This window comes from Lemur catta, chromosome 8 (genome assembly GCF_020740605.2).
Source record: "Lemur catta isolate mLemCat1 chromosome 8, mLemCat1.pri, whole genome shotgun sequence".
NCBI lineage: Eukaryota > Metazoa > Chordata > Mammalia > Primates > Lemuridae > Lemur > Lemur catta.
Genome location: NC_059135.1, coordinates 38,851,880 through 38,865,415, shown reverse-complemented (window position 1 = coordinate 38,865,415; position 13,536 = coordinate 38,851,880). Strand labels below are relative to the sequence as shown.

Sequence of the window (13,536 nt, the reverse complement as noted above, 5' to 3'; positions counted from 1 at the left end):
TACCACCAGAAATGATCCTAGATCCCTCCCCTAATAAGAGAAGTCTCCCTGGCAGTGGTTCCAGCAGCTGTGAACCCCACAGTTGGGACCATGTTGACACAGCAATGAAGAGGCTTCAAAATTCAACCTTGCACACCCAGTGAATTGCTGCTGTTAATGCCTATTGATTACTTGCATCTTAGATCTACTGTGACCACTCTCACTTGATGGAACTCACCAAGCTTGATTGGCTTATTTGGCTTTGCCCACAGGCCTTCCTGCTCAGGTACACCTACCCTGAAATGCTAACACTTATACTGTCTAGAGCCAAAATCATAAATAACATCAGAGAAACAAAGTGAGAAATAAAACAAACACATGCAAATAAGTCTTCTGTTAATATTGTTATTAACACTGGTTTCTTAAAGAGGTCTTATCTTGCAAGTTTATCTGAAGCTGTGGTTTTTAGCAACTCAATCACAACACTCCCAACTGGGGGGTGCCATGCCAGTGAGAAGAGAGCTTCAGATTTCAAGCATTTCCTGGAAACCTGTATTTACAAAGGTGAAGATATAAGATGTTGTCGTTGGCGAAGAACAGTCTTTAAAATTTTGTATCTGCTTCCTTCTGTTGGCTGTCAGAGTTTATCCTGTCATTCAGCAGAATATGGAGACTTCATCTAAAATTGAAAATGAATATGATCTTTGAGGAAAATCCTGTTTTGCAAATGAATCATTATTTCTTGGAGAGATAAGCATTCTCTTGTCTACTAAATACTCCATAATCTTTCTATCAATTATTAAGTATTTACAAAAGTAATTGGGGTTGACCAGTCCCCAATTTTATTTTTATTTTTTATTTTAAGTCTAAAATAAAAGGCACCTTTAAGTAGATAGAAAACTGTTTTAAGAAAAAGGCTTCTTCATCCTTCCAAAAACATAACAAGGAAATGGGTGCAAAATGTCGCAAAAGTTCAGCTAGGCATAAATAGTTTAAGGACTTCAGGGCAATTAACATTGGAATAAGCCATCAAAGGACAGTGTGAATTTTCCATCCCTGGAAATCTTCAAGAGAATGACTAAAAACCACTTGATTTATAGCAAAATACAAATCTTTTGGGGATCAGGGTCCCTCCAAGATTCTGTTATTCTGATGTATGTTCAATTTCATGTAAATTGGGCTTTGAACCTCTTGACAGTATTGGGGGACAAGAACAAATAGAATGCATCCTAAATAACATTATTACATTAAAGATTATGGCCAGGCACGGTGGCTCATGCCTGTAATCCTAGCACTTTGGGAGGCTGAGGCAGGAGGATTGCTTGAGATCAGGCGTGTGAGACGTGTCTGGGCAAGAGCGAGACCCCATCTCTACAAAAAATAGAAAAATTAGCTGGGTGTGGTGGCATGTGCCTGTAGTATCAGCTACTCGGGAGGCTGAGGCAAGAGGATCAATTCAGCCCAGGAGTTTGAGGTTGCTGTGAGCTATGATGACACCACTGTACTCTAGCCCCAGTGACAGAGGAAAACGGAATTTATCTCAAAGAAAAAAAAAAAAAAGATTACGACCGAGTTGTCAAAAAGAAGCCTATCATGATGCTACTGTTATTCATACACTACTTGAAGAGGCTCCAGATTCTAGTAGTGCAAGTAACAAGAAAAATTAGAATTTATGGTGCTTGAACTGCTAAAATAGATATTACACTAGACTTGTAAGTACTGACTGATAAATGTTGTTTGCTAAAGTCGAGAGAGTGGTGGGGCCTGAGGGGCCCCTGGCAGAAGCAGGGACAGTTGTGCTGAGTAGGGTATGGGAATACTTTGCCCTCTGCTGGTCTTTGATGGAAAGAACTGAAAGCAGTTCAAGTAAACAAAGGTGTCTGCTTTCAATGCGGCTGACATCAGCGACACACAGGACCATACCAACACCCCTGGGGTTATGTTCACGAACTTGTTCCAGTACCCATGCTTCATCCCTGCCCGGGCAGTACTTCAGCCCCTTTGATTCTCACACCACCTTGGCTTCAATGGACACGCCCTTGACCAACAATGGAAAAGAAAGGGAACATACTGCAGTTTCAATTGTTGTGGGACTCAGGTTTTCTCTCAGCACTGCATATACACTTGGAGACATGGGAAGAAGGTCTGATGGAGAATGTGGCTCAGTTGAATCACTTCGGCTAAAAGAGATAACAAGGTAAATAGTGAAAAGGATTAGAAAATAATAGCCCTTGGTGACTTACTGTGTCAGGAACTCATTTCTAGGGTTTCATCTGTTTCTGACACTGAGCTGTCTAATTCATCATCTCATATCAGAGCATTCAACCTGCTACGGAATATACGGCATATAAAAGGGCAACTTTATAATTCCAGTCCTAATAGACTGTAGTAAGTGTGCCCTAAAGACTAGCTTTATGTATTAATATTAAAAGAAATGGGACATTGAGCATTAAAATGCTTTATTCTCAGTTATATGTATTCTGCTCTATCCTTAAATCTCCTATAGGAAGGCTTTTATTTAAAAAATTAAATAATAAACATTTAACATGTGGCTAAGATTACTCACATCGTTGAGATGGGGATAAAAACTGAAGGAACATAACCTTTGTCTCCCCTTTCAGTTGGTCTTGAAACTAGAAAAGAAAGGCACAATGTTGGTAAAAAACGTTATCAGTATTATTGATAAAATTGGGGGGGAAAAGTCTAGAAAAATATCAGCAATGCTAAAAGGAAGAGAGATAATACAGTTGTTCAGGATTCACAAAGATGTTTAGCTGAATAGAGTAAACAGTCTTTTAGATAAAACATAAAGTGTGCAAGAGGAGAAAAACAAATGTCTGGAGCAGGCCTAATCTGACTTTACATAAAATGTGTAGGAAAAATTGAGAATCAACTATATACCTGTCTTCTAGGTTACCTTTAAGCTTGACTATAAGGACTGATTTAGTCGTGTATTGGGAGACATATAATAACCCAGTTGTTTTCATTAAAACTGATACCAATTAGAACCTTATGATTATAAAAATTTTTGAGGCACAGACATCAGTGTTCTTGAAAGTACCACTGTACTGTAGTAACAATAATGTGCAAACCTCACTGTGGAAACATCCCCCAAATTTCTCTGGTATGCCACGTTGAACAAGTATTTGATCCAACTTTCCAGCTGTAATTTGTTGCATTGACATTTGCTATTTCATTCAATCAGATGTAGAAAGTCACTTAAAAGCCACAGATTTTTTTTTTGTTTTTGTTTTCTTTTATATTTTTGTTTGTTAGAGGAGATGAAGCAGGAAGTCACCATCTGTTAGTGACAACTGAAAGATATTCTAAAAGAGGGTGCCCAGATATTTAGCTGTTATAGATGAAGATTTTTATGGATTGTATATACTTTCATTAAAGAAACAGAATGGTGAACTGACCTTATAATTATATAGCAATTTCATGAATCTTCTTTCATGTATTTAACAAACATTTACTGAATGCCTATTTTGTTCTAGGCCCTTAGAGTACAACCAGAAAAGGTAGGCTGAGGGTTGAGGGGAATGAAGCACAGACCCCCCAAGTCACCTCCCTAGCAAATGAACAAATTCTCTGTGTTGTAAGACTACAGTGAGGTTAAAAGTATAAAACTTATAATTATGAACCCTGGGGCTGCTATGCAAAACATAGGCTTGCCTTACTTTTAAAAGTGTCTAACCATTACCTGCTCTCACTTTTCCTCCCCCCCAGCCATAGAAGTGATGTCTGTATCACTCTTATTTTATGGAGGAGAAAACCATGGCCATGGTGAAGTCTAGTTGTAGCTGCTGTGTATTTCTCTGCTAGTGTTAGACAGCCAGTGGTCCCTTTGCAGGAACTGCTGCCATACCACCTCATTTCTAAGGCTTTGACCTCCATACGCCCTTTAGATCTTCCAAAGATCAAAGTAAACAAAGAGAGGAACTTCATTTACTTTGCTCCAATATGAGGTTATTTTCCAAAATCTTAAGAAAAAAACAAACATGAAGAATCTAACCTTCACATGGCTGGGAGCTGTAGTGTTTACCGAAGGCTTTGTCTTTGGGAATGTCAGGATATAGGTACTTCAGAGGGTTTTCCGGAATGTTTTCAGATATAATAACCTTGTAGTCTCGAAGGATGTCAGCAAATGGCAGGGCAGACAACCGGCCTTTATTGTAGGGTTCCACAGAGTGAAATCTCACTTCTCCTGGAATGACAGAAATCAGAGGAATATACAGGTTTCTGCAGGCATTCTCTGTGATCACTCTTCCCACCCACATTGTCTTCAAGTCGCTGGTTATAAGTCCACGTCAGACTTTCTGCAGCCTAAACAGACTGCAGAGCATGCATGTGATAGAGGGTGACCACACAGGCTTTTAGAATTCATGGGTACCCTGTTCTGGGACAACTGCAACAAATTATATTCAAACACACTGAGCACATGATAAACAGATCCGCACACTTCTGAAAACTGAAATCCCAATAACCAAACCCAAGGAAACTGAATGCACCTGAATAAACAGTAGTGAGTATATACCATTTTCAGAATGGTCCACCCAGGTGAAAGTTATGCCTCCGAGATGGCTTTCACTGAATCTTAATAAAAAGGTTCCAGGCATTTTATCCTTTAGCAAGAGCCGTTCCTTCTCTTTGCTAACAAAGCCCATGACATACCTAGAAATAGAACAAAGAGCAGACCTAAAGTTTGTTTGCAGTATAATCAAAAGTCATTTGTACCTGAAGTACTTACTCACATACAGATTAATACATATATATACTCTGTGAAGAACGTAAGAAATTGCAACTAATTTTTCCTATGACACTAAACATGCTCAGAAAAGAAAAAGAACGGGCTCGCGCTCTCCGCGCGCCGCCTGCGGCCCTCCGTCTGTTCTCTCGTTAGTCCGCGGTCGCCTCTTCCGTTAACGGCTCCCGTCTCTGAGCTTGCGACTGGCAGACAGGAGTCCTCGGGAGGAAGAGGCCGGACTCGGAGTCCTCGCCTGGGCCTTTCATCTGAGAAGTTCAAGGTCCTCTGTACAACTTCTGCCACCCAGGCCGTGCATCGTGCAGGGCATTTGTAAGCCATGGCTGCCATCAGGAAGAAACTGGTGATTGTCGGTGATGGAGCTTGTGGCAAGACATGCTTGCTCACAGTCTTCAGCAAGGACCAGTTCCCGGCGGTGTACATGCTCACCATGCTTGAGAACTATGTGGCAGATGTCGAGGTGGATGGAAAGCAGGTGGAACTGGTTTTGTGGGACACAGCTGGGCAGGAAGATTACGACCGCCTAAGGCCCCTCTCCTACCCAGACACTGATGTTATACTGATGTGTTTCTCCATCGACTGCCCTGATAGTTTAGAAAACATCCCAGAAAAATGGACCCCAGAAGTCAAGCATTTCTGTCCCAATGTGCCCATCATCCTTGTTGGGAACAAGAAGGATCTTCGGAATGATGAGCGCACAAGGCAGGAGCTAGCCAAAGTGAAGCAAGAGCCTGTAAAACCTGAAGAAGGCAGAGATATGGCGAACAGGATTGGCGCTTTTGGGTACGTGGAGTGTTCAGCAAAGACCAAAGATGGAGTGAGGGAGGTTTTTGAAATGGCTACGAGAGCTGCTCTGCAAGCCAGACTTGGAAAGAAAAAATCTGGGTGCCTTGTCTTGTGAAACCTTGCTGCAAGCACAGCCCTTATGTGGTTAATTTTGAAGTCCTGTTTATTAATCTTAGTGTATGATGACTGGCCTTTTTCATTTACCTATTTTACCTACGATTACAAATCAGAAGTCATCTTGCTACCAGTATTTAGAAGCCAACCATGATTATTAACAATGTCTAACCCATCTGGCCCGCCAGGGTCCTTCTAATACTGCTCTAACACCCCTTTTCTGCACTCCCACCTGACACACCAGGTGCTAATTCAAGGAATTTCTTAATAACTTCTTGCTTCTTTCTAGAAAGAGAAATAGTTGGTAACTTTTGTGAATTAGGCTGTAACTACTTTATAACTAACATGTACTGCCTATCATCTGTCAGCTGCAAGGTACTCTGGCAAGTCACCACTTGAGAGTTTTACTCCTTAACAGATTTCATTGGCTTGGCTCTGGGGTGAACATCGGCTTTTTGAAAATGTGCTCATCCAGAAAGGCCCAAGTTGATGCAGCTGTGGCAGAGTTACAGTTCTGTGGTTTCATGTTAGTTACCTTATAGTTATTGTGTAATTAGCGCCACTTAATGTATGTTACCAAAAATAAATATATCTACCCTCAGACTAGATGTAGTATTTTTTATATAATTGAATTTCTTAATACTGATATTTGTCATCCCCAAAGAAACTGTATTGGTTTTTTAAAAAAGAAAGTGTATTTGGAAATAAAGTCAGATGGAAAATTCAAAAACGAATGGGAAAAAACCAATAACAATAGGAAAAATATATAACTCAATTAACTTATATGGAAAATATAGGCTGTAACTCACCCATCAATCCAGAGGGGAAGAATGTGTTTCTTAATTAGATCCAATATTGCTTCAAGCCATGTCCAAAAGGTGAATGATTTACCAGGTAAGTGTTCCTATGGAATAAACATGCACATTAGGGCAGTGATCATTTAAGTAGTAATGTTAGTATAATAATTCAAGTTCCATGTTTGAATAAAACATTTTCTTCAAACTGGACAACACTTTAGTTTCCTTTAAAAATATCCTTATCCAGGAAATCCTCAAACCTCCAGGTAATCATTATGGAGGCTTAGAAAGGAACATTATATTAAAAAAAACAAACAAACCTAAATGATGTTCCCCCTCCCCATGTTTGTACCTTGCAGAACTTGGCCCAGGTAAGGTGACCATCACTGTAGCTAGATTGGACTAAAATGAAAGAAAAGAATGAGATTGTTTTATTCAATAATGAGATTCTTCAATTTTATGCTCAATTTAGATCCTCCCCCTTCAAGCATTTCTTAAGCACCTGCCATGGGTTTACAGTGTACTGAGTGCTAGAATCTAAGTACAAATATATCATCCTTGTGCCTAAGAAATTTACTATATAGGAAAGAAGGTTTTTGATGGAGGAACTAATGATGGTGTAGGCACAGGTGGATGCCTAGAACGTGGCCTCCATGAAATTGTCCGAGGAGAGGAAGGAGTCCACTCCAGGGAACAAGAATAATGCAGGATGAGGATGAGGTGTGGTGGACGTGAGCATGGCTCCTATAAGAGAGTAAGAGCAGCCTAATGTTGGTGAATAAACATTACAAAATAAATCTGTATAAGTTAGATGTAGCCAGATTACTAGGAATCTTGACTATTAAAATGAAAAGAATGGACTAGCAATCTATTAGGCAGTAAGCACCCATTGGCTGTTTTGATCCAGAACGGTGAAAGGATACAAGAGTTTCTACTTAAATTTTTAAGGAAATTATACTCAAAGAATAATTTGATAAAGATTTGAAAAGATATGGTTGCTATATATACTACATATTTAAAGGCCACTCTAACAAGTATTTATTGAATGTCTCCTATTGCTGCTTATAAATTAAATAAGGATCAAAAACATATTTATATTAAGCCAATTTTATAATACTTCCCAAAGTCCTGATTTATTTAAATGCCCACTGATCAGATAATAGGTGCTAGGGGCAAACATCCCAGCATCATGTGTGGGTCAAGCTTAAATCACACGATTCTACTCTTGCTGTACAAATGTACCTCTGGCCCTACTTTAACTAGAAATGCACACAGATCCAATGTTAACTCTTTTTTGGTGCCAAATATGTTCACCCCAGATGTGTCAAAATCAGATATCTCTTAAAATTCTTTTAGAAAAAGCTTAGACTATAATTGGCACATGTAGTACCAATGACTCTATTTTGCAAATTTTAGAAATCCCAGTCAAGCTACCAACTTTCTTGATAATGCAGAATTAAGTCTTCCTGGGGTGGTTTCTTAAATTTCTATGACATTTCCTAGATCTGGTAAGAGAATCAGTCATTGTCCAGTTGGTTTGTGTCAACTGAGCATTAATATGAAAGATCAAGTCACCATTAAGGCTTCACATCACATTCAGTGGAACCGGCCTAAGCACACGCTGGAGGCTGGTGTGTGGAATGGATAGGAAAGGGCTTTAGACCTGGACAGGCCTGGCCGGCGGCTTGGCACTGCTGTGTACTAGCCATGCAGCCGCGGCAAGGCACGTCACCTCTGTACTCCAGTATCTTTGTCTATAAAGCAGATAGGATCATGTTGGCCTTGAAGAACTTTTGTGAGAATTAAAGATATTATAGCACTTAGCCCTGTGCCTGGCAACATAGTAGGCACTCACTCAATTGTGATGATCACTGTTATTATTAATATTGATATTAACAGTATGGATATCATCGTGGTTCTATAAAACACTTGAATAACAAAAAATTGGCAGATCCTCCCTATCCAGCAGCTCTCACCTGTAAGCTTCTCTGCCAGCATATTGAGTTGGTCAGAATTAAGGCCACGACCAACATATGATGAAAACTGCCAGCTCATCACTTCCAGGAGTTGACTCAAGGTGGCAGATGGAGGGTTATTAAAGAAAACCAAGTTCTGAAATAGAGTTACGAGGATGATGATATTTGTTAATCACACTGAAAACGCTATAATTCAATGTATAGGGTTCCTCATTTAAACTCTTTAGGCCGACTTAAGTTAACAATACAGAATATAGCCCCATCTCTGTTGTTATTTTTAAGGTTGATTTTGTCTTTTTCTAAAGGGCTTCTTGTTCCTTGAGCCTAATGTAATACAGGGCTCATCTTTCTTGAATCACTTGGCAACTCTTTAACTTCTCCCTATCAATCAACTCATGCCAGTACTTAACACTGTCCAGCAAATAACTGGAAAGATATTCTGTTCTGTAATAATATTAACCTTAAACAAAACTTATGTTATTTAATTGGTTTATAATTGGTTGGTACATGTTTTACCTTGACCAGACAAATCATCCCAAAGTGCAAGAAACAGTTAAGTCCCAGGCTAAGGAAGGTGACCTTACGATATAAATTTATGATTGACCTCAGATTCCTGTCCTATGGAGAGTGTAGTAGTATTTTATCATTTTGCTTTAGATTAGATAATTAAAAAAAAATTCCTTCAGAGACCAGGTCTTGCTATGTTGCCCAGGCTGGACTCAAACTCCTGGGCCCAAGTTATCCTCCTGGTTCAGTCTCCTGAGTAGCTGGGACTACAGGCTTGTGTGCACCCAGTTAGATAAGAGAATATTCTGTATGATCAACTACAAAGAAGGTTGTTTGTGCCAGAAACAGGGTCAGCGACAGTGGAACTGAAGATTTTGTCTCAGATGACAGGAAAATTGGTAGGCGTGAAAGCCAAGAAAGGTGTTCTAAGAGGAGGAGAGGAAGAATTCAGAAATCCAGTGTGGTACCCAGAGAAGGCCATTGGTGAGCATGAGCTAAACTGGGCTTAGATCAATCAAGAAAAAGAACCAATGCAAGAGAGTTCAGAAGGTGGGAATAAAACATGACACAGCATCCAGTAAGGAGTGGTAGATGAGAAGAGGAGGAATAAAGAGAAAGAATTTCTAGGGAGGCAGTTTTCCTTGAACCTGAGAACTGAATTTGGAAAAATGACCAGAAAGCACAGACTATAATCAAGGCCTAAGAGCTTAGATTCTGAAGCAGGATAGAATTAAGAAGAGAAACCAAGGTTCGTTGTTCAGTTTGGCTCTGTAAGGAGGCTGTGAAATCTATGTTTAGGAGCTGTGTGTGATCTGTATCTCCTGATTCTCACCCTGGGGCTGAGTAAATCTGGGGAGGTTAGTGTGATGACTCTGCTGGCTTTCTTCCAGAAGGAGTTTGCTGAAGAAAGCTAAGGGCAGTGCTGCTCTCTGAGACTGGAGGACAAAGTACCCCATCATCTGTCCTATGCCCTGGAGTTGGAAGAAAAGCTGAACAAAGATCCTAACAGGGACCAGCATTTAATCTCAGTGGCTTTGGCTGTTCTTGGCTTTAAAGACCAGGCAGATTTTCTAGTAAGCTCTGCTATTTTGGGGGCACTTCATGCAGCCTTCCTTTCTGTAGTTGATCTGTCTTAGATGCCAGGGCATCTGAGGATGAGAAGGAATAGGCTGCATCATTTTCCTCGTTGTTTCTTTATTAGGAACATTTAATTAAAGGGAAAGAATAGTTAGAGCTGCCTCATTATGGCTTTGTTCTTATTGTTGGGACCTAAAGTAAAAAGAATTCTTCCCTTTGGAGGGTACAATTTGCTTTGAATTAAGAAGAAATGTTGTTATTTACATTTGACCTATTTTCTCTAGACCTTGGCAGTTTCCAGGACAACACTGAGGTTTTGTCAGGGGGGAGCAAGGGAAAGTGCTGACTCATCTTCTTTGACACTCCCTTCCCCGGTTGTCTTATAAGGAGAGCATCTATTCTCTCCTTGCTTTGTGACTTGAAGCCAATTTTGGGTAAGTGTTGCAAATAACCACTAGATGGCATTAAAACCCAGCTTGAGTCTAGGATGGATGAAATCTGTAATCAACTTGAAATTTTGTGATATCACAATATAGTTACGCAAGATTGATGAATATTCTAGCAACTTATTCAGAAACTAATTCTCTATAGAGGAGACTGTGTGGATAAGGTGGGGCCAGAAGCAGCTGAGGAGGTCAGATATCAAATTCTGTGACAAGAAGTTTCCACGCAGCTTATTTAACAGAGCTATAGGATGATGGCCCTAGAATTCTGTGATGCATGTAGTTGGCAGCTGACCAGACCCTCAGAAATAACAAATTACTGTTTGTCACTTTTGCTGGCCAGGATGCTCTCAGGGTCCAAGCACAATAGAATATATTACTTTAAATATGACATGAGAGGAGTCATACAACTAGAAATAAAGCAGCCCACAAATCACACACACACACATACGTACACACACACACATATGCGCACACACACACACCTTTTGATGCAGATGGTTTTTGTTGACAATAAAACAAAATAGAATCAAAAGAGGAGAGATAGGAATAGACTCTACCTGGGAATCATTGGTTGAGACATTGTACCAAATGATGGACGCCCAAGCATTAGGTAACTGACTGACGTTGGAAATCATCACCACAGGTAATGAGCTGGTCTGGTTTGGAAAAAAAATATAGTCATTACAGGTAGTCCCAACTTACACTGCTCTTACACTCTACTCTCTCCTCTAAAGGGCCATCTCAAGCCAGCCCCACTCCTGTAATCCTGATGTCCCTGCTGCCCTGGTCACTAAAACACCCTGTGAAGGCTGTGGAACTTTCTGAGCATGTCTGAATAAGGGTACAGGGAGGAAAGAGCAGGAATCCTTTCAGCGAGCTCAGTCAGGCAGCTTCCCCAATATCTTCCCGGGCATCACATAAATATTTATACTTTCTTATGTCATATACTGCCTCCAATGCTACTAATTAGACATTCTATTGAATTAGCAACTATCCTTATTATAAGTTACATTAAAGAATATACTTTTAAATTTATTTCTGGAATGAATCAGTATCTTCAAATTATGGCCTAACACCTAATTAACGTCAGTACTAGAAATAGGAGTTTTTATTATAAAAGATGGAAAGATAAGCTATGGGAGATAGAGCCACCTAGTCTATTGTTGCAGAACTCAATTTACCACTATTAGTACCGTGGTTTTCTAGTTTATGGAATAAACAGGCTTTCACAGTCTAGCCCAGGAAACTAACCAATTTATAGTAATCCCTTTCTAATAACAGACCATCAGATTTCTGTAGGCAGTGAAATACCCAGTTGAGAAACTTTGTAGCTCATGGGAACAAAGGTTTAGGGAAAAGAGGTAAGGCAATCTACAAAAAATTTTACAAACATTTACTTTCATTAAAATAAAAGCAAAGGCAGAATTCTAAAACAACACACTCCACAAATAGGATCACATTCAGGGTGTGTGAAATTATGCATGTTCATTCACGTACTCATTTGTTCACTTATTCAACAAATATTGAGCATGTGCTGTGTGCCAGGCACTGACAGTGAAGTGACAAACAATGTACGATGTCCTGCTGACGGGGAGCTCATAGTCAATCATGTCCAATTCAGCCCCCAAAGTTGCTTTATTCTTTCTTTGAGTTCAGTGGTGTCATGAAAGGATCAAACAATGCACTGTAATGTTCCTATCATTTGTCTTTGCTCTTTATGTTAGAGAAACCTTCCTTCCGAGAGATTTTTACATACAAGTTAAATTTTTGAAAATATATCACTACAAAAAAAGGAAAAAGAAAATATACCATGACATGGTTTAAGGATACTTATTTCTCTTTTCACAGAGTATTCATGACTCAGGAAATCCCAGAAAACAAACAAAAATGCAACCTGAGCAACATATTATTTAACATATATTGAATTCATAATACCCATGAGATTTTATCATTTATATTTAACCAGAATAGTATTTTAACTATTTAGTGAAATTTGACATATTGCTTTTATAACTTAAAACAAAAATAATGAATAGGGAATGTACTAAAACCTAGAAAAGACCGAGCTTTCATCTACAAATGCTGACCATTTCGTGCAAATGTTGTTAGTGCATAGTAGATGTTCCTCGAAAAACCTACCTCCAAATCTATGGTCAGCCCATAGAGGCAGATCTGTGTTTCAAAGGTTATGGAATGAAGCTCTTCAGTCACCATGTGACAGCCCTTAGGGAGAAAGAAATAAACTGTTATCTTACAAATGCATTACTCCTATGTAATATTAGACCCCTTTTTATATAAATTAATAATGCTCCCAAACATTCCCTAGTATTGAACATTTCCTCTTGTTGTTTAAAAAATTTAATATACAGAGTTTGATAAATCTTCATTTCCACAAACAGAATGATTTTAAGTCTCCAATACAAGATAATTTCTGACTTTTGAAATTCTAGCATATTTTCTTCAATTGAAATTCAGACAAGTGGTTCTTTGTGTTTAGACACCAAGTTGAACAAAAAATGCATTTTTAAACATTAGAAAAATCTCACTGTCCTTTGGGGAGGGGATGCTTACACCACGCAAAACACGAGACAAATGAAAAATTTACAACTGTCATTTCATATTCACTAATGGGTGCCTTTCACATTCTCACTGAGTTCCACGGTGGGCAAGATGTACAAGCCTGTGCAGAACATTTGAGAGGCCTCAGGCAAGCACACAGATGGAAACCCAATCCCATATGTATAAATATTTCACCATGAAAAATCAAGTTAAAATATGTTCTACCCTCCTGCCTTGACACATAGCCTTCACATAACCTGATTGCCCAGGTTTTAGCTATTTGAAGTCCTGCTGGAACATGGGAGTGTGGATAGAGCATGGCCACCGTGGACCATTGCCCATCCCCTTCTCTTCCACCCCTCTGAAGGGCCTTGAATAACTAGGAAGGCCCCTAGGCCTTGCCTTACGCCTAGAAATGCTTGCATTGATGCTGCCATCTATGCTTGGGAGAGTTGACTCGGAGAAGAGGCTCACACAGGCCCTGGAAGTGGGCTTGAGGTATTTGGGGCCGGGAATTCTGGGGCCCTGGA

At 39.6% G+C, this 13,536-nt stretch overlaps 2 protein-coding genes across 2 annotated transcripts in view; one reads left to right on the top strand and one right to left on the bottom strand.

The window, feature by feature from the left end:
• Positions 1-364: 364 nt before the first annotated feature.
• STAT4 (signal transducer and activator of transcription 4) overlaps positions 365-13,536 on the bottom strand; it is a 93,322-nt gene continuing 80,150 nt past the window's right edge. The window contains exons 15-24 of the mRNA XM_045559218.1: positions 12,587-12,670; positions 11,005-11,103; positions 8,418-8,553; positions 6,794-6,843; positions 6,454-6,548; positions 4,517-4,653; positions 3,995-4,186; positions 2,546-2,612; positions 2,051-2,159; positions 365-658 (exon numbers count right to left, since the gene is read on the bottom strand). Of these exons, the coding sequence (XP_045415174.1) occupies positions 632-658; positions 2,051-2,159; positions 2,546-2,612; positions 3,995-4,186; positions 4,517-4,653; positions 6,454-6,548; positions 6,794-6,843; positions 8,418-8,553; positions 11,005-11,103; positions 12,587-12,670 (996 nt within the window). The 3' untranslated portion in view covers positions 365-631. The remainder of the gene's footprint in view (positions 659-2,050; positions 2,160-2,545; positions 2,613-3,994; positions 4,187-4,516; positions 4,654-6,453; positions 6,549-6,793; positions 6,844-8,417; positions 8,554-11,004; positions 11,104-12,586; positions 12,671-13,536) is intronic.
• Positions 5,030-6,378, top strand: LOC123643616 (transforming protein RhoA-like). Its single transcript, XM_045559217.1, has one exon. The coding sequence runs from the start codon at positions 5,064-5,066 to the stop codon at positions 5,643-5,645; it is 582 nt and encodes a 193-aa protein (XP_045415173.1). The 5' UTR covers positions 5,030-5,063; the 3' UTR covers positions 5,646-6,378.